Here is a 20,482-nt window from a genome sequence, read left to right as displayed (position 1 = left end):
AGCGCGCACGCACCCGCGCTCCCTCACACACACGCCGGCACCCCGGAGCAGCCCCCCGCAGCCCGGCCGGTCCCCGTCGCCCAGCTCCCCTCCTGCCTCCGCCGCTCTAATTTTTTTTTTTAATTTTAATTTTTTTTTTCTCCCCTCCCCTCCCATCCTTTGGGCGCTTCCCCGCCTCGCCCGCCCCGCGCCCTCCCCGCGGCGCGGCGGGCTGCCTCCGCGGGCGCGCAGCGCGGGGCCATGCCGGCGGGGCCGCCGCTGCTGCGGAGCGCTCTCCTCCTCCTCCTCCTGCTCTTCCTCGGCGCCCCGGCCCGGGGAGCCGTCTACACCAACCATTTCTTGGTGGAGCTGCACGGTGGGGGCCAGGCGGAGGCCGAGCGGGTGGCGGCGGAGCACGGCTTCGGCGGGGTGCGGAAGGTAAGCCCCCGCGCAGGCTCGGGGCGGTGCGATGCCCTTCACGTTGTGCTGAGGGCAAGCGGCGTCCTCCCGTGAGCATCCCGGCGGCGCGGGGGTAGCCCTCGGCGCGGTCCTGCCCGCGACTTACCTGGGGAGAGGGGCCGGAGCGGGGCGCGTACCGGCTGTCCCCGCGTTAATCCCCCCTCTTTCTGAGGGGATTTTAGGAGTAGCGGTGCCAAGAGCCCTTGCAAGCGCTCCTCAGCAGCGGCCCTGAAGGGTGGTTTTCTTGGAATGGAAAGCAGAGGAGTTTCCCACATGGTAGCTCGGTGCTTTTTGACTTACTATGTAAACATCCTCCAATTGAGCTCCCATCCTGCGGGTCGGGAGTTGGGGCTGGGCGCCGGAGCGGCTGGGGCTGGGGCTGCCCAGGGCTTCCTGTGCACGGCTGCAACCGAAACTGCTCGGAGCACTTAAAAAATAATTAAAGGCGCATCTCCATGGAGAAGCTTGCACACAATTTAAATGGAAGATTTTGTCGGGGGTTTGACACTCAAGTTTGTGAGGCTGGTGGCTTCTTAATAACAGAGAATAATAGGGAAGAAGAAGCTGATAAATATTAAGCGGAAGAAGCTACTAAATATTAAGTAATCAGTGCTTATCACTAACGAATGTAAGTTGGAGAAACTTCAAGTGCCATTGGAGGTTTTTTTTCTCTCCTGAGGTCCTAGGAAGTCTGAGGTAGCCACAGTGGCAGGGAGTCTCTTCCCAGCTCCACTAGAAATCTCTGCCATTCAAATAATAATTAGACCTCTAAATATTTTGGGGTGCAGTCAGATCTGGGGCAAAGACAGGGAGAAGCTAATAGAATGCCCTGGTCAATATAATTCCTGGCAGACTTAATGCCCAAGCAGCACTTGGCTTGGAGGAGCATGGAGGGGAGGGAAGCTGTGACCATTGCTGCTGCTGCTTGTTTGGGTTTTTTTCTTTCCCCAGTAGTTATGCAATGAGAGCCTGATCCTTCTTCCAAGGAAATGAATGAGAGTGGCATCCTGAACCTGGATGAGTGAAATGGCTTAAGACCTTGATTAAAAAAAAAGTATAAAAAATTTAAAAAACAGATTAAGTGAGACTCCCTCCCTCGGGCTGCCTTGTCTCAACTCCAGTGGGAACTCGTTAGAGAAATGAGGACAAGATCATTGTTGCTTTGACCCAGCCAGCTCCTGCTGCTGCTAAGGTGCTTTTGTTTTGGGCTCACAGCCTTGTCCTGATAGTGACAGAGCTGGGCTGCTGGTGCCCTTGGGAAAGGATCTGTTGGGGGGATTAGGTCTTAGGTCAATTAATAAACGTAGATATGGCTCTTTGATCAACAGTTTTCCCTTTTTATTCCCCTCCTGTTTGCACTCTCTCCCTCCTATCCTGGGGATGTCTAACTGATAAGGCCTTATGAGGAGGGAAGGGTACTTTTTTGCATAGCTGAATTTCTTACTACTTTTGCTAGATGCTTTCAAATGATCCTGTGACCCACATGGGGAAGAGACAGGGAGAGAGGGGATTTTGTAGGATGAAGAAGTGCAGCGTCTGGGCTGTTACAATCCTCTCTCCTCCACCATGCCTCTCCCTAGGGTGCCTCGGGCACATTAGGAGACATACAGATTCTTCATGGAAGTCAATCTTGTAGCTCATCTCGGCAGAGAGCTGGAGGGAAGTCCCTTGGGTGTGCGAGAGGAGAGTACCTGCTTTCCAGTACATGCCGCGGGGGAGCTGTTGCTGTGGACGTGTGTGTCTCTAGGAACGAAGCCTAGGAGAGCTGTGGCATGATGTGCGTGTGTTCGCAGGGTGGGGGGGCAGATGGTGACAGTGGCTCCTGTACCGAGCACATGCTGTCCCAAGAGGTTTCTAGGTTACATCATCCCGATCCCTGAAAAGCAAGAGAGCCTCCCACCCCTCCTCCTCAAATGCAAAAGAAAAGAGCACCCTACTGTCTGCAAGGCAGTAATTTTAGGGAATAGGAAAAGTTCATAGGGCTTGGCATTTAGCTGTCTGTGTCGGAGGATAATCCATGAGAGGCTGATAGTAATCTCCGTTCTGCAGGGGAAATCTGTAATGGGGCTTGGGTGGCGATCGTCGGGCATTAGTAAAAGCTTGTGCCATCTATTCCAGTGTCTCTTCAGTATTGCTGAACTGAAGAGTCTCCTAATCTGTTTTGCTATCATCAGGCTTGTCTAGCGTCTCTGCTTACAGTCTGCAGACTCAGCTTTCATGGCGATAACGACAGTGCAGAAAGTTGAACATGGCCATGTGTGTGTATGGAAACAGAGCTGTTAGTGGTAAGCTCTTGGGGGAAAGTACCATGTGTAGATATGCTGTCTAATGAAATATTTAAAAAATACTGGAAAAAGCTGAAATTATATCACAAGCAGAAGTGATCTTTGCATACTTCAACCACACATATAATGAGTGGACGATATAATGAGTTATTTACTTAAACCAAATCCCGTTACCTTTATTCATATTGGAGAAGAGCCATTGTCTGAAAATAATCACCTTTATTTCAGTGCAGGTACTTTCCCAGAAGGAGCACAAGGGCAGATTCAGCTTTTTTTCTGTGTGTGAATTTAAGACATGTATGAGAGAGATTTCTCTTATGCATGCTGCGTATCACAGACCTCTTTTAACATGACTTTATAGGAGCTGATTTTTAAATTACATATTTTTAGCGCACATGATTTTTTACTAATAACAATCTCTGAGCAAGTGCATATTACATTTACTTAACAACAGATTTCTGCAGCAATACAAGAGAAAGCACTGACCTGAAGATTAACGTTATGAACTGTGCGATGCGCTTTCTAATTGATTCTTTGGCCATGTTTCCTACCATCATTCTGAAACCACTACAAGACTTCAGGTGGGCTAAAATGTGTACTTTAAATTCAGTGCTTGATGAATTGATTAAGAAGGGCTTGGTACTTACATAAACAGGTGTCTATGTTTTGATCTAGGATCCTAATTTGAGGTAGAATCTCAAAAACACTGGACAATTTTTCTTTAACCTTCCCTGAATTGATCCCGAATACAGACCTCTTTGCAACTCTGATTGCACTCTTTGATATTTTTTTTTTTTTTAATGTTTGCAATTTTTCAATCCGTTTGTACCTGCCAAAATTGATTCTATATATTCCTGGTGAAACAGATACTGTGATAAAGCATATTCTTTTCTTAACAGGGGTAGCCTTATCATCTTCGAGTATTCAGGAGTCATGAGGATGCCCCCCTAATAGCTACCTGTTAAATTGTGAGAACTGCAAAAAGAAGAACTTTTCTTTTTCTCTTCATTTTGTTTGTCTCCTGGCATGGTTGCCACCGGAATACATTTCTTAATGCAGGCTGAAAAAAGCTGCTTTCTGACCTTGCCTTGCAGTTCTTAATTTCTAACAAGGGGAGTTGGAAAAAGCATTTGGAAGGGTCTCCTAATTGGAGATCAGAGTTTAGACATTTCTTTCCATTTCATCAACAACACTGAGATAATCTGCAAAATGCCACCATAGCTAAATGTTCTGGTAGCGTTGAGGTGAAGAGTTTCCAACAGTTGGCATTCAGTGGCCTCAGATTTTAAAATAAGAACCAAACAAGGATTTCAAAACATGGAGAATTTTATGTGCCCCAAAGCTGGTGTGTTTTTCCCTTGATGTTATCACCTGATCACCTCTCCCTCTAAATCTTGCAAAATCCAAGGTACCTCTCACAGCTGTGACTTTTCTGCTTCCTATTTTTGCTTAGGAGGCTGCTGGTTGAGGACCAAGCTTTCTGTAGCTGGCCAGGATTTTCTGCATGAAACATTGGGAGCTTTGGGTTTTCTTACATTGCATAAATACAGACTTATTGAAAGCAAAATTTAGCAGATAAAGAAGCTCTGTTTCTTGCTGCAGCAGCCCACTTCCCTGCATCTAGGCTGGGAGCCTGTGAGGTGGGAGTTGATGTGGTGTGGAAGGCAGACCAGGAGGCAGAATAATGTGTTTGCAGCCTTGGGAGCTCTTCGTAGGGATCTCCTCCAGGGATCCTGAAGTTTCATCCTGGGGTCCACACACTAAAGCCCTGAAAATCCCTTCCTGTGTAGATCAGCCCCTAAACCTGCAGAAGTGTTTGCCTAGTGTGATATTTAAGGTGCCAGGCTATGCTTCTGCATGCCCAGAATGCACTGTGATGGTCGGTCGGGATTTTGTGTGTGTAAAAAACGCTGGCTGTGAATGTGTGCCTGCATGTGTGTTTATAGATATGTGTTTTTATACACGTACATATGTTTCTTGTTCCTTTTCCCCTAGTACCTACGCATGGAGCAGAGAAGAGGAAAGAAGGGTGAATTCTTAGCCAGGCTCCTGCCTGACCCTGTGTGCATATATATTAACCAGGCAATTTGTGCACATATATGGTGATCCATACTTTACAGATAAACATGCCTGTGTTGTCTTCACATGTGCTGCTAACCCAAGTGCTTGTGAAAGTTTTAGTTCTGGCTAGGTGAAGGCAGCATGGAGGGTGCAGACATGCTCCAGTGTGGAAACAGATGCTGAAGCAATGGAGCATCCCATGCAAAGAGGAGGCAGAGCCCAGGCCTCCCCACATGGGCCCACTGGAGTCCAAGGACTTAAGATCAAGCTTCAGACTGCAGTGTTTCTGTGCACTGATACGTGTTTAATAATTAATTGATTGGCTTTGTGTTTTATGCTGGCTTAGAGGAAAGGATGTTTGTTTGCAAAAGTAATCCTTTACTATGGAAACAGAAAAACCTCTTAGAAATGGAAGGTACGATGTAAATTTTTTGAGGAAACGAGGAACTTTAATGTCACTGTTGCGATTTTGTATTACTAAGATAAGAAAAAGTAAATTCCATGCAAATGCTAATTGTGCAACTACTGAGATTTCAATAGGTCATTTCAGCATAGCAGCGAATGCTTCAGTTTCCAAAAGAGAGTCTGAGCTGATGTGTGTAAATTAGGGGGAAGAAGCAATTAACTATCAGGAAAAGTTTGATCCTGCTGTGGGAAGGCACAGTGCTGGGTGGTGATGGAGAGCTCCCTTTTCCAGAAAAGCCATGGAAGAAAGTAATCGGGGAGACGCAGAGGGAGCAGCCATCTGGATTTGGAGGGATCCTCGTCAGCTCCTCATGGGTCCAGCCATGTCACTGGGCACAGACTGGGAAGTCCTGTTTGCGCCTGTTCACACTCAAGACAAATGTTAGTGGAATTAAATCAGAGTTTTCCTGTGGTAGTAGAGTTTGCCTTGTGTGTGCAAATACTGTATTTCTTTCAAAATTACGCTTTTTTTGATTTGGGCTTTTTTAATTTTATTTTGCATTCTGCCTTGGATGCAGAAACAGCCCCAGGAGCAAACACTGTAACTGGCTAACTCAGAACAAAAACATCCCACGTTACTTAAACGTACTCACTTATGCATGTGAAAGCTGTAAACTATCAACAAGGAGAATGTAAACCACAGGCTCAAGTACATCCCTAACCCAGTTTCTGTAGAGCTCCTTCTCTACCAGAGACTCAAACCAAATGTTTGTTGGTGGTGAGTGTTCTGTTTGAGGTATGAAATAATTACCTTGTCAGATTTTCATAACATTTATTATTTGAGTGTAAAACAAGAAGGTCAGACTCCCCTATTAGAGACCCCTGCTGTAATTGCTGTTTTGAATACATGGTGTATTTCTGTTTCTTGGCAAAACACGCACATTAAACCTTACCTTTACAGATAAGTTTTGTTTTGTTTACTGAGCTACAGCTCAGTAAACACAAAAATATGAAATTCTGGCTATTTATAAAGCTGCCTGCATTTATAATTTTGTTTATTTCATAGTGCTTGAATTCATTGGCAAAATTGAACATGTGGTAGAGACCCAGGAAATGTGCTGCAAGTAATTCTTTTTTCACTTGTTTTTTTGATGCTGCAGCCCAACTGGGGATGTGCAGTTATTTGTTTTCATTTAAATTATATTTAGTTTTGCTAGTGTCAAGGAGAAAAATAGAAATAGAAAACATACAAAGAAGTGAACAGCATTTCCAGAATGCTGTGATCCTAGCACAACCAGAACTGAACATGGCGTGTACTAGCCTACCTCCTGCAATCTAGCCCCAAGTGCCTGCCCAGTGAAAGCTTGCTGTGGTGGGGTGTGAAGGCACCTGGGACAGCTTTCAGGTCCAAGAAGTAGCTCCAGGTCTGAGGGGCTTAAGCAGCTGAGGAGCATCAGTGCTCAAAGCGTGGATGCTGGGGGGTGCCGCCTGCTCCTTCCCTCACCTTGCCAAAGCTGGTGGAGCAGGAACAGCTCACCCAGGCTCCTCTCTGCCGGAGGCTGCCTGCACGCCCCCAGGCCTGAGCCAGCCTCCCTGGCCAGCAGTTTTAGGATGGCATGGCACCATGGAAACCAGAAGCGGCCCCCTGACTTGTTATCTAGAGTCCCTGCTCCAGAGGGTACTTGTGAGGTGGGGGAACCACCGGCAGAGCAGCCACAAGTTCTTTGTTGACATTTGTGGCAGGAAACAGCTTGTTGCCCTGTACTGTCTCCTAACCCTGGTGATGCTCCTCTTCCTGCTCATGTGAAATCCCTTCAAAGTATTGGTGTGTAGTGGCTTCAGCTCCCCAGCTTATTTCTCTCCTTTGTACCCCTCTGTGTAAAAGAATCATGATGACGTGTGGAGATTTCTGTGCCATGCAAATGAGGTTCGGGATTTGTACTGAGAGAGACAGGATTAATATATAGGAAACAGATCTCTGGCTTTGTTTCCTTCACTTCAAGTCTGCCAATTCCTTAGCTATTTTGGACCTGTGCTATGGAATTTATAGTCAAAGGTGTTATTTTAATATCAGCACTAGATAAACGAAGATCATTAGTATGGTATCACTGTCCTGCTGTCAGTCTGGGATCTCCTTCTTTCTGCCCAGGTAGCTTTCTTGTAGATGACTTTCAGGCTATTTCTGGACTCTGCAACATACGGGTATACTCATTGCCTGTATGTGTTCGAACTTTGGGATCCCGTATGCTGTGGCTCTGTCTGGGGCCCTATTTGAAGCTCTCATTCCTCTGAGTAGGTTTTCCATGTGTTGAGAACAGTCTGAGAGCCATTTGGAAGAGTCAGTGTGGATATCTGTTGCTATTACCTACACCGAAGTTGAATTTGTCCCCAGACCTGAGGTTGCAGAGCTGTGCAGCAAAAGAATAACTGTTTTTGTAACAGTACCCTGTCTTGAAGACTTGGGTTTTGGTATCAGGCCAGATGGACAGATCCTATTGCTGTGCCTACAACCAGACCCAGATGGTTTAGGTTACTGCGAATGAGGTAGAGCATTTTGTCTCAAGCTTGGGAGTTCAAATCCAAATTAAAACTCTAGACCAAAATAAATTGTCAGTTCACTCCTAGCTCGAAGTTCTTCACTTTGAGAACTTGTGGCATCCTTGGCATTTGTTTATTAGGAGGCAAATGATCCCAGAGACTGTGCTGCTAGGTTTGGCTACTTCAAATAAGCACTGAGGTGCACTGTGGGGTGCTTGAATTTGTTATCTTTTAGAAGAACCAAACTTTGTGTGAAGGTGGAAGATAGCCTTCTATCCTTCTCACAAAATATGACAGGAAACAAGATGTAACACCCTACCCACTCTTAGAAAACTTTTACTGCTGTAACTGTACTGATGTAGTTAAAATGGGAAAACAAACCCAATTGCAGTGCTGTTACTATCAGTGTAGGAGTGCTGACGTCTTTAACTCATTCCGTGTCAGAACAGTATTAGCAGAAATTTCATTTAAACTAGAGCTTTTACCAGTAAGACCATGTTGATTTAAAAAAAAAAACCAAAAACCAAACCAAAACCAAACCAACAACAAAAAGGAAAAAAAAAAAGCATCAGACTTCCTGGAATAGTTGTACTGGTAATACTTTATAGTGTAGCTAAGGAGAAGTTTGCATGTGACCCTTTCCCTCATTCATCTGTGGAATTATTCCAATTAAAATTAATCCATACAACTGAAGTTTCAAATGCTTGTAATAAAGTACTTAAAGTAGTTGCTGAAATGTATGTAGAATTTATTTGGTAGATAGTTTCAATTAGTAAGTCCTGAGAAATGTCCGTGCTCATGGAAAATTCTGTGAGCTGGAAATCAAGCCAAAATGCTAAAATGAATGATAAATTCTGCCAGCTCTTATTAAAATATTATACCTTGGAAACCCTCCTGTGCAGTTCCAGTCCATATCATGGGTGGCTAGTTTCTGTGAGAGCTGTAGTAACAAACTCAGTGCTGTAGTTAATGGATCTAAAATTTACTTTTGTCCTGTAATGCTATCCTAGTCGTCAGAAACCCTTTTCTTTTTTTCTTTTTCTTTCAACTTTTTCAAATAATTAAATGGGTCAGGTCTCTACAGGATGCTGGCTGCATGGCGCCTATAAATATTGCAGTGAGCAGCCCAGAGCTTCCATCCATCACTGGCCTCTGGTGGGAGGAAGCCGAACTGCTCGACTGTTTGTCAAAGACAGGATTTCTCTAACCTGAAGCAGTCTGGTGTGTTGCTCTTCCTGTAAATCAAGGCGAGCTCTACGTTTAACTGTCATAGGTTCATTGAAAAAGCTAACCCTATACTACTGAAATGGAGATTTAATTTCAGCTCAGCAGTCCCAGGCTGTGCTTTGGGACAGAGCGCGCTGTCCCAGAGAGAGCTGAATTTGGTGCTGTGTTGCGTGAAATTCTGCATGGCCACCACACACAGTTTATCAGCTGGCGTGAAATCCAATTTGGTCATGGATTTATGACAGTGGCTCAAAAGTCTAACTCAGCTGAATGCTGACTGTGTTCAGCAAGTAGCGGGAAGCCTGGACCTGAAAAAGGAAATTACAAGCTAGCCCAGTCTTACCATTTATACACTGGGATTATAAACAAATAAATTAGGTAGTGGTAGCTCTAGTTTACTTGCTGAGGTATTGAACTGGGCTGTAATGTTCTTTGTCATGTATTACTTACCTTCTCAAACAAAACTTCTGTGTAAATGTTACATTCTTTACTTCTTTGTCCACAGAAAGCAAATGGAAAGAGTGACCTCAATGTTTACATCAAACCAGTCAGCAAGTGTGTCCCAGATACTTAGGACTGAACTAGATTATTTGCTTACCTCATGAGTAAAACAGTAATATGTCAGAACTGATTTCTCCTAGAGTATAGAACCAAACTGTGAAAACCTGAAACCCAACAAATATATATTTAATTATTATTATTAAGTAGAGAAACTGGTACTGTTATTAGATGCGTGTTGGATATCAAACTAGAGCCAAACAGGTGAATCTCTTCTTTGTAAGGGTAGTAAAAGAGGTGGGATATAGCCTCCTCTCTCCTGATGACAGAGGATCTTCCTGTCTGCTTATTTATTCTTTATGAAACACCAGTGAAATGAATCTGCTCTACGGGTGAGCACTGTCTTTGTCACTTACTGTGCAACAGCGAGTGCAGCAGGAGCTTCTGTTTAAGGCTTTTAGCTGCAGCCAAGATATGGTGAATTAGCTATAACTGTGACCGGTGGATTCCCATTGGTCCCACAGGGACCTTGTGCTTCCCTGTGTCAATTAATTTTAGAAATGTGTGTCAACTAAATTTAGTGATTTAGAAGTTACTCTGAACCAATTGTAAAGCAGAATTGTCAATTCTGAATTTGGGTGAAAAATCAGATCCTGGACATATTTGTAGGTTTGGAAAAATGGGTTGTTAGCATTGGTGGAATGACAGTTGTGGATCAGGACATTAACTGAATTTTGGTCTTCGCAGCATTTCCGTCTATTAATTTTTACATTACCATTTAAATCCCAAAACTTCATAGGCAAATGTACTTCTCTTAACTGTAAACCCATTCCATTTCTCCTACAATTCAGCTATAGTTCAGAGCAAAACCCAGACATAACAGCAAGTGGATTTTTTTTGTCGTTCTTCTGATGGGAATTAAACCACTCAATTTCATTCTGTAAAATCCCTTTTTTTTCCCTTCTAAATGAACATATTTTATTCATGTTAAATATACTATACCTTGGTAGGGAGACCAGTATTCCAGGCTCTAAAGGCTGAAACACGCTGAGTGATTAATTAAGAACTTATATTTGCCTTGCTCGACTGATGTAATAAAAGCAAGATAACATATCAGTACATGGTGGATGGGCCACAATTTCTGCTGGCAATAAACGTCTGTCATTTATTAATTGGTAGTAACAAACAGTAAAAAGACTTATTTCACAGCTGCCTGAAAGGTCAATGAGGTAGGCCCTGGGAGGAGGAGGAAGAGGTGGTGGTGCTATTTTCTTTCCTTTCTCATCGTTATTGCTAGCATTGAGGCAGATCTGGGTCATCCTTTTTCTTCTGTCTAATACGGAGCTCTTGAACCCACTCAGAGCAGTTAGTCTCTGTTGTGAAGTGACGATCGTACTGTTGTGTACTGGAGCTGAGAGGAGCTCTCTCCAGTTCACGATGGCATAAGTAATGGAAGAATTTGCCTCTGACCTGGTCTTGTAACAGTGGGGATTAATGTCTGTGACTTTCTCTTAGCAGAGGTAAGCAACCTTACAAAAATAAGGAAGACAGCAGTGTCCTAAAATTTCTCTTTTCCTTGGTTCCACTGAAAACATTTCCTTAAAGCTTCCTTGCCCTGCTCTTCTGAAGCCAACTATCATAAGTTTAAAAAAAAAGAAGCTACAGTGTGCCCACCCCATCCTTTAATGTCACAGTTTTGTTTCTAATTGTTACCCATCAGCTTCTTTCCCATAAAGCTCATATTTTTCTCCAGGAATTGACTGCTTCTCTGGGAACTGGAAGATTTGTTCAGTGTGGTCTAACAACAGAAACCTCCCCGTGAAGCGCTTTGTGTCAGTCGGCTATTGCTTGGCAGCCTACCATTAAACAGACAAGGAAAAAAAAGGAAAGAATAAAGGTTTTGAATAGAGAGCGAGCTACAAGTCTTCCTTAAGTGTTGGTAAGGGCTAGCATCTTTGCATTAGTGCAATTCACCTTTTCTGTGCTTTTTTGAGTAGCTCTTGTCAGTAACCAACTAATTTTGGTCTGAGCTGCTTTTATAGCACTACTTCATTAGAGCTGGAGTTCATGCTTTTTGGTACTACATTAGCTAGGCACTTGCACACATGTTTATGTCCTACACACTTTGCTACATGGACGTAGATTTAAAAATAGTGCTGAAGTGCTCTACTGAAATGTCAGTGAGTAACCATGTCTTGCCCCCTCTCCATCCTTAAGATACAAGTATCTGTAATTTTTGGCTGGGGCACACTACATCTTAATGCTGTTTTAAAAATAGCAAACTTTTTCTCATGGCTTTTATCTCAGTGTTTTTAAAGCTGATGTGACACCAGGTTCCAGTGTGACAATAGTAGTCAACCTGTTTGGTTACGTGCTTAAAAGGAGAGCTGGGTTGTAGATCAGGAATGAGGCAAAGCAGCCTTTGTTAGCAGCGCTAATTGCTGTCAGCAGTATTGATCCAGCTTAGTTAGAAATGTGCCATGGTCACTTCAATTTGCAGACTATGACTAAATCAAGCTATTCCTTATAATACGAGTTTTCCCTAAGGCAGATGTACTGATACGAAGAAGAGATTTCCATCATGTATTATTTAAACATATTAAAATATTTACCAAATATCTGTTGCTTAAAGAGGTACCTGATTGCATACATATATATTGTATGTGTAGATATACCCATTAATATATGTTGTCAATGGCACTTGGCATTTTATAGTTATAGTTTTATAGCACAGTCTATAGTGCTGTGCAAGCATTAATTAAATGAATCCTATCAATAAACAAAATAAGTAAACAAGTACTTATTAGACTATGCCATTTTACATGCAAGGCAACTGAAACAAGAATATTACAGCTGTTAATTGCCTGAAATTCTCCTAATATTAGGAGGCGTAATAGTGTTTACCCAGTATATTGGGTTTGTGTGGCAAGGTTTTGGTAGTGGGGAGGCTACAGGGGTGAGTTCTGTGAGAAGCTGCTAGAAGCTTCCCCCATGTCTGATAGAGCCAATGCCAGCCGGCTCCAAGACGGACCTGCCGCTGGCCAAGGGCGAGCCCATCAGCGTTGGTGGTAGTGCCTCTGGGATAACATATTTAAGAAGGTGGCGGGGCGGGGGGGGGGGAACCTGTGCAACTGCAGTGGGAGAGAGGAGTGAGAATACGTGAGAGTAACAACTCTGCAGACACCAAGGTCAGTGAAGAAGGAGGGGGAGGAGGTGCTCCACGCGCCGGAGCAGAGATTCCCCTGCAGCCCATGGAGAAGACCATGGTGAGGCAGACTGTCCCCTGCAGCCCATGGAGGTCCACGGTGGAGCAGATATCCACCTGCAGCCCGTGGAGGACCCCACGCCAGAGCAGGTGGATACCTGAAGGAGGCTATGACCCCATGGGAAGCCGATGCTGGAGCAGGCTCTTGGCAGGACCTGTGGACCCATGGAGAGAGGAGCCCACGCTGGAGCAGGTTTGCTGGCAGGACTTGTGACCCTGTGGGGTACCCACACTGGAGCAGTCTGTTCCTGAAGGACTGCACCCTGTGGAAGGGACCCATGCTGGAGCAATTTATGGAGTACTGTAGCCCATGGGAAGGACTTGCGTTGGAGAAGTTTGTGGAGGACTGTCTCCCATGGGAGGGACCACACACTGGAGCAGGGGAAGAGTGTGAGGAGTCCTCCCCCTGAGGAGGAGGGAGCGGCAGAGACAAGGTGTGATGAACTGACCGCAACCCCCATTCCCCATCCCCCTGCGCTGCTGGGGGGGAGGAGGTAGGGAAATCAGGAGTGAAGTTGGGCCTGGGAAGAAGGGAGGGGTGGGGGGAAGATGTTTTAATATCTGTTTTTATTTCTCATTATCCTACTCTGATTTGATTGGTAATAAATTAAACTAATTTCCCCAAGTCGTGTCTGTTTTGCCTGTGTCAGTAACTAGTGAATGATCTCTCCCTGTCTTTATCTTGACCCATGAGCCTTTCATTATATTTTCTCTCCCCTGTTCAGCTGAGGAGGGGAGTGATAGAGAAGCTTTGGTGGGCACCTGGTGTCCAGCCAGGGTCAACCCACCACACCCAGCATCTCTGAAGAACAGACTCTCAGAGCATTGGCCAGGGCTAAGCTACAAGGAGTATTTAGGATACGGCTGAAACTCATGTCTTACGAGTTTTAGTCCTGGCTCTGTCCTACAGCAGAGAGGGAAAGTGCAAATTAAATGGTCCTGGATAGAATGATCTTGGTGAGAAGGCTATTTGAGGTGTGAAAACATTCACAGAGTATTACTGTCTTGGGAGATGCTTTGAAAACACAGAAGAGCCTTGAAGGAGTGGCAGGATACCCAGAGGAGCCCCATTGCTCCACGCAGGAGACAGGCATGAATAGCAAAAGTTTTGTTTGCCTTTGGTCATAAAATGTAAACTGGCAAAACCGCTTTTGGGGCACCATCCTTTTTTTCCTTGTATTCTTGAAGCATTGATTGTCACAGGCTAAATGAACTACAGTTAGTTAACTGGGTCAAGCACTGACCAGCTTTCTGGCTGCGATGTTATTTACACTGCAGAGTTAAGGAGCAATAATTCCTTGGAGTCACTACTACCATGAACAGGTTAGGAAAGTGAAGTCTAGAAGCAAGTTCCCCTAAAGAATGTCTGGAGTCTAATTTCTGTTTGTCTTTTTCTGGGGTTTTTGGGGGGCTTTGAAGGGGTGGGGTGGGTTTTTTTTGGGTTTTGGGTTTTTTTAACAGGATAAGTAAAATTCTCCCAAATTGTGGAAAACTTTCATTCTGTGCTACTGATACTTTTTTTAAGAAAATTTCATCGGTTCAGCTTCTGATGGAATCATATTTATTTTATTATTCTAAATGACATGTATGTTTATCTGTTATGTGTGTGGTTGTTATGGAGCTGCGTAGTGGAATGATTGGAGGGGGCTGTCTCATTTTCCCAGTGGCCATTTGTTGCTGCTAAAAATGACAACACAACTGTTAGATGCTCGCAGTGACTTTTCTGGCTGCTGAGCTCCAGGATTCCTCCTGGTGCCCAGGGCTTGGCTGAGGTGGTCTTCTTGCAGGATCCTTCACATTTATGTAAGAGGACATAGTGGTGATTGCTAAACCTTCGCTTCAGGCTGTCAGCCAAACAGTAACAATCACGTACTCCAGGTAATGACGATCTGGATTAATCCAGGCAGTCCAATGTGAGTGCTAGTGTATAAGCAAGAACATTCTCCTTTTCTCCAAATCTGGAAAGTGTCCTGCTTTCAACAGTGCATGTGCAGAATCGGTAATGGGTTTTATGGTTACTGGGGAGTAACAGATAAAAGTGTCTAAAATGCAGAGGTCCATTCACGTGAACTAGAATAACTCTTTTAAAAGCCTCAAATGGCTTCTCCAATTCACTGATAAAACTATCAGCAAATCCACAATCTTGTCGCTGATGACTTATATGACTGTTATGTGCTTGCAGGATGAAGCTCTTCGGTGACAAACTTAACAGCGATATAAATACAGTAAAACGTTGAACCTCTATGATTCATTCAATTGCAAATCAAATTCCCAATGTTGCAAACTTGAAAGCAAACCAATGGAGCAGTGTTTTGTAAGCAGTTGGAAGCACTATGTGTGATAATGTAAGAATAAACTGATGAGAAAATGAGAACTAGACATTCAACATCAGAACTGATCTACCTGAATGTGGACAGCTGTGCTCCTCTTACAGTCTCTGGAGCGAAAGAGGTGCTCCTGGGGCTCAGCTCTGCTTGTTTTAACATGGTCGCCTAAAATAGGTCAGATGAATCATGCTCTGAAAGTGCCTCTTTTTTTTTTTGCTGTGAATTGTATGGGGAGCTCAGATGAATTCCGTGTGGGCAGACTGGACGTGTAAGCATAGTAGCAGTCCACAACTGGTTCCATTTCTTCCATTTACTTCCCTGTATTTACTAAACCCCTCATGTCCAACTGTTGGGAAGACTGTTCAACCTTGTGGTTGCTGCATGCAAGAGGGACTAGACAAAAGGCTTTATTTTATCCTTTTGGATAAAATAAAAACCAAAGGCATATATTCTGCAAAGGCTTTGGCTATCACATTTGACTTTTTACTGTTTCTAGAGGAAAAGACATTTCACTGTGGGGGTGAGGGAACCTTTCAGAAACCATTGGAAACTACTTCTGCTGGCTTGAGAAAGACTTAATAGAACTTTTTAAGCAAGGTTGCAATGCAGGATAACCAATATCCCAAATAACAATAACAGGTAGCCTTGATACTATGCATATTACAATATTTCCATTGACTTCTGGAAAAAAGGAAGAACAAACAGATAAATGATCTCTCAACCAAGTAGTCACAGTTGTTTCTTATTACCACCACCTGTTGCTGATTCCCTTAAGGTGTGGTTGGATATGTGTATGAAATGGAGCTGAAAACATATATAAGTATCTAAGTCAGGTATTTCTGAATTATTTTGTAGGAGAAATGTTGTACTGTGTGTTAATCGGCTGATTTCACGAGGATCATCTTCTCATGATGTTTTAATACGAGATTTACATTTTGGGAGTGTTAAAGCTATGGCTAACACCCCACCTGCCAGATTTGCCAAGACAAGCAGATTAGGCTTTGGTAGAGGCAGCTAAATAAGACACAGGTGCAATGAGAAATGAGCCAGGAAGATGGAGTCATAACACTCAGACCTGGACCTGACTGTGTCAGTCTTCAGGGCTGTTTGGAGCTTGTGCAGATCCCTAGCTCTACCTGAGATCCTTATGCTGAGCTTCAGAGTAATTATAGCACACTAATGGGAAAGTGTGAAATCCTTGCCTGGAGCCATGGGGACACAGTGGACTGGATTTCATGTTGGGTAACCTCTGGCACAGCTTTAGTCCTCTGTGCTATTTCACATTTCTCCACCAACATTTGAATTAATCCTTTTTTGTTGGTGCTTTGTTCTGTGTTATTTCAGTGCCTGGGGCTGCCTGTGTTTCTAGCTGGCTCTACACTTACATGGCCCTCATCGCTATAGTGAGTGAGTGCCTTTGACTTCAGACTTGGCTCCCATCTGTGTATTTAAAAGTAAAACGATTTCTAATGCTAATTGGGGTGAGGGAAAATGAGAGAAAGAGAGTTTAAAAATTCGTATTGAATATTTATAAGCATCCTCAGTGCATTTGGTGAAACTGGGATTAAAGGTTTCTAAAAGGTTTCTAATTTCTGCTGGGAGGCACTTTGTTGTACTTCAACTATAATGGCAACTGAAGGAGTGTGAGGCTTGTGGGGCCTTCGAAGGCTCCAAATACATTTACTCATGCCAGGTTTAGGTTGTATTTTCTGTTGGTGTAATTACTGAGCAGTAATGGGATGAAAGAGCTCACCTGTGTAGATTTATGTCCCCTTTTAAAGTCAGGAGCTGTGCTTGGGCTCTGTGGGGGAGAGATGCTTTGTGCTACACTTAAAAAAAAATTTTTTTTTTTAATTTCTTTTTTTTTTTTAATTTGGGGGATGGGTATTGGTTTTTTTCCTCAGAGTAGACAAAGGGTTTCTTTAGCACCAGTGTTTGTTTGAACCCTCGTGTGCTCGGCCGCATATTCATGCTAAGGCAGGCAAGGAGCCCTGAGGAGGGTCTTTGTCAGCCTGGCTGGATGAGGGCTTTCTGTGAATCTTGTTCACTGACAGATCCATTTATGCTGATTTTGGTGACAATTAAAGAAGGTGACCCTGGAGTAACTTGTTGTAAATCACCCTTTGCTTGTGTTTTTAAATGATTTTGCTCAAAAGAAAGTTGTTATGGACTGTTGTCTCCACTGGTAACTTGGGAGAGGTACCTTAACAATAGGTTCAAGTAAGCCGGTTTTAGAATATTACAGGATCAGGGAGAAATCATTGGAAATGATGCACAAAAGCTGGCAGTGTACTGTAGGGATGCTGTGTTACGTGATACAGCATGAAAGGCTGCATGGGAAGACTGGGCAGAGATCAATCCCATTAAAATAGGAAGTGGCAATCCAGTCTGTTCTTAAGCTTTTTGTAGGCGCCATAATTTGCTTGTGAGATGTATGTAGATAGAGCTCTGAAGCAAGTCAGGAAAATTTAATGTTAAAGGTAGAGGAGTAAAATTTAAGGTTAAAGATAAGCCTGGGAACCAAGGTTCCTCTTTATTTTTGTGTTGTATTTGTCACCTCTTAAAACTAGTGACAGGCTGTGAATGCTGGACCTCTCACTGAGAGCAAGGTAAAGTACTGATGCCACTGGCAGCTTTATTCAACATTTTAAAATTATTTTTTAATTTTAATTTTTTTTATTTTAGCATTTATTTCTGCTTTGTAATACCTTTGCTACAGATAGGCTTTTCTGGTCAGATGACGGTGATGCTTTTACAGTTGTTTTCAGTGTTAGCTCTGCCCAAGGTGGCCCCAGTGCTGCAGTTCTAGAATGAGGAACAGTGTCTGAATGTAGTCTTTCTGTGGCTTCTTTTCTTTAAACCCCTGCACCACTTTGCAGCTGATATTGATGTCCTTTGCTTTCAGACAGGCAAAAAGTACATCTGGTGCCACCGGGTATATTGTCCAAGGCAGGAGCAAAAACGAAGGGCAGTTTGATTTTTCTCTGTCAAGTGGACAAAATGGGATGGGAGCCGTCGGGTCTGAGGGAGCCGTGTGTGCTGCCCCATCCTCGATCAGGTGCCTGTGAGGCACAGGCTGCCTGAGACCTGATTTTTCCTTTTTGGAGCAGATCAGTAGTTGAGGGCTCAGCAGTGGACTGTGTCTTTTTTTTTTCCCCCCCTTCTCCCTTTCAATATCGGGGAATGACCGCCCAGCAGCAGTGCCTGGCAGGAGAGAATTGTAGCTGCCTTTTTACAGTCCTTCTTCCTGGGGGTGGCATCTAGGCAGCACAGAATAAATTTCCTGCTCGCTTTTTTTGCTGGGGAAAGATTTTTCAGATGTAAGGAGGAGAGCGCAGAAAGGCTGGGAACCACGAATTTAACTTACGTATTTTTATTTCAATAATAATGACACCTGGACTTCTCTGGTGGAGCAGTAGTCTGAGAACAGCCAGGATACCTCAGAGTCAGAGGTATTGGTGCTAAAACTGTGCACGACATGAAGCGTTTCCTGCTTCTTTCTATACCTAGGATGTACCCATCCTAGCCATTTTGATGTCTAGATAAGCCTCTTGCATTTAACGAGGGTTTTTTTTCCTCCATTTGGTTGAGCACTGAATTTTTAAAAGTTGTTTTCTGGTCCACATCCTTTTCAGGAAGGAGGTTAAACAGGATTTTGTCTTTACTGTAGGTAGTATTGTTAATAACCACAAGGAGGCTGCAAATTTGAAGAAGAGGAGGCAGGTGGATATATAAGGTTTTGCTCTACTTGCTGTTTTGTATTTGTGAATCTGGTTTTACTTGTACGTGTTTTTCACCAGTAATTTTATACAAATATTGCAAGTAACAAAATGCCTGTAATTCCCGAGATTCTCAGAGTCCTACTTTGTATTGGACCATATTTATACCTCAAGGCAATAGTAGACCCTTTTCTAACTCTAAATAATCCTCTTCACTTGAGTGTTCAAGTGCTTACCAGTAATTAGTTATCTTACATAATTGCCGATTTTTCTCTGAGGGCAGGAAGCTTTGCTTCTGTCTTACAGAAAGAACCTGAGCCACCACACTGAATGCATTATTCCTCTGTGCTACACGCAGAGCCTGCTGCTGCTGAAATAGGAATTTTACTCAAATATGATTCCAGCTTTACAACAAGAATATTACAGAGTAGCTACCACTGGTGACACTTTGGAGTTTTTTATGTACAGGAGCCCTTCTGTTTTCATTTCACTTCATTACATGCACTGTTCATTTTGCTATTTGCTATTTTGCTCTAGCTCCAAATCAGAGTAGACCTCCTGGAGAAGCTAATAGCGGGAATGTAAACCCTGCTGGGAACTACCTGCATCCTGCCGTTTGGTCGCTGCAGAGGAGTTACTGACTCAGTAGCAGTTCATCAAAACCAAAGCACTTCAGTGGTTGCTTGTATTCACAGATCTCAATGCAAACTCCTTATCAAAGTGTGTGACGTTTTAGGCCCTTTGCTGGCATCTGACTTCTCCTGCATGTACATTCATTAATTTTAAGGATTTACTGAAGAGTTTAGGTTCGTCCTGCAAATTGCTTGATTTCTGCTATTAATTAGTCACAATCCATGGTGTTTGATCGTGTCACATTTCAGGTATTGCCTCACTTAGCTGCCTTCCTGTCTGTCCCCCCCAATTTCATTGAACGAGTGTGAAAACCATACGAATGGTAAAATACCTGAGTTCCTCAAAGATTATTGGGATATCTGTGGAAAGAATGGAATAGTCTGAGTCAAACTTATTCATGATTTTGTCCATAAATCTGGTCATTGTTGTACTAACAGTAATTGCTTATGGTCAGGCTTGAATACACTGACTTTAAAAGTTTACTATACAATATATTGCTTCATTCTAAGTGGCACTAGAAACTAACCCTACACAGAAAAAAGAACAGTGAGTATGTGTTATGTATTTCTAGATATCTTCAAAATTGCTGAGAATCTTCCTTAATGGAAGAACATCAAGATCAATATTTGACTGGAATTGATTTGAATGGTTGATACTGAGATAAAAAGAAGGAAAATAGCCGCCTGATTTCATTGAGAGAATTAGAGGGGTAATTGGACTACAGCTTGCGATGGATGGTAATGGTTAGCACGGTGAGATAGATTTCAAACTGTAACTGATCTGGCTATTTAGATTTTTTTTTTTCCCTGCATAATTTTGAAGCGTAGAGTAATGTATCTGACATGGGGGAAGGGCCGTTTCCCGGACAGTCAGATCTATTGCCAAACTCTGGATTATGGAAGTACATAATTATCCAGATGGTAAAGATGACAGGGTTAGACTTTTTAAACATAAAACATGAATCATTTTTTAAAAATGACCTAAACCCAGAGAGAATTTGAGCCTTAAGAGCTGTGGCTCTGAGGATGGATGTGAAGCATAGGAGACTTCTGTGGCCACTGCCATGAGCTTTCACAGCCTCATTTC

At 43.4% G+C, this 20,482-nt stretch overlaps 1 protein-coding gene across 1 annotated transcript in view; it reads left to right on the top strand.

The window, feature by feature from the left end:
* Positions 1-240: 240 nt before the first annotated feature.
* The window catches only part of PCSK2 (proprotein convertase subtilisin/kexin type 2), a 103,438-nt gene continuing 83,196 nt past the window's right edge, over positions 241-20,482 (top strand). The window contains exon 1 of the mRNA XM_075496881.1: positions 241-417. Coding sequence (XP_075352996.1) covers positions 241-417 — 177 coding nt within the window. The remainder of the gene's footprint in view (positions 418-20,482) is intronic.

This window comes from Mycteria americana, chromosome 3, assembly GCF_035582795.1.
Source record: "Mycteria americana isolate JAX WOST 10 ecotype Jacksonville Zoo and Gardens chromosome 3, USCA_MyAme_1.0, whole genome shotgun sequence".
NCBI lineage: Eukaryota > Metazoa > Chordata > Aves > Ciconiiformes > Ciconiidae > Mycteria > Mycteria americana.
Note: the sequence above shows the minus strand (reverse complement) of the source record. Positions and strands in the feature narration are given on the sequence as shown.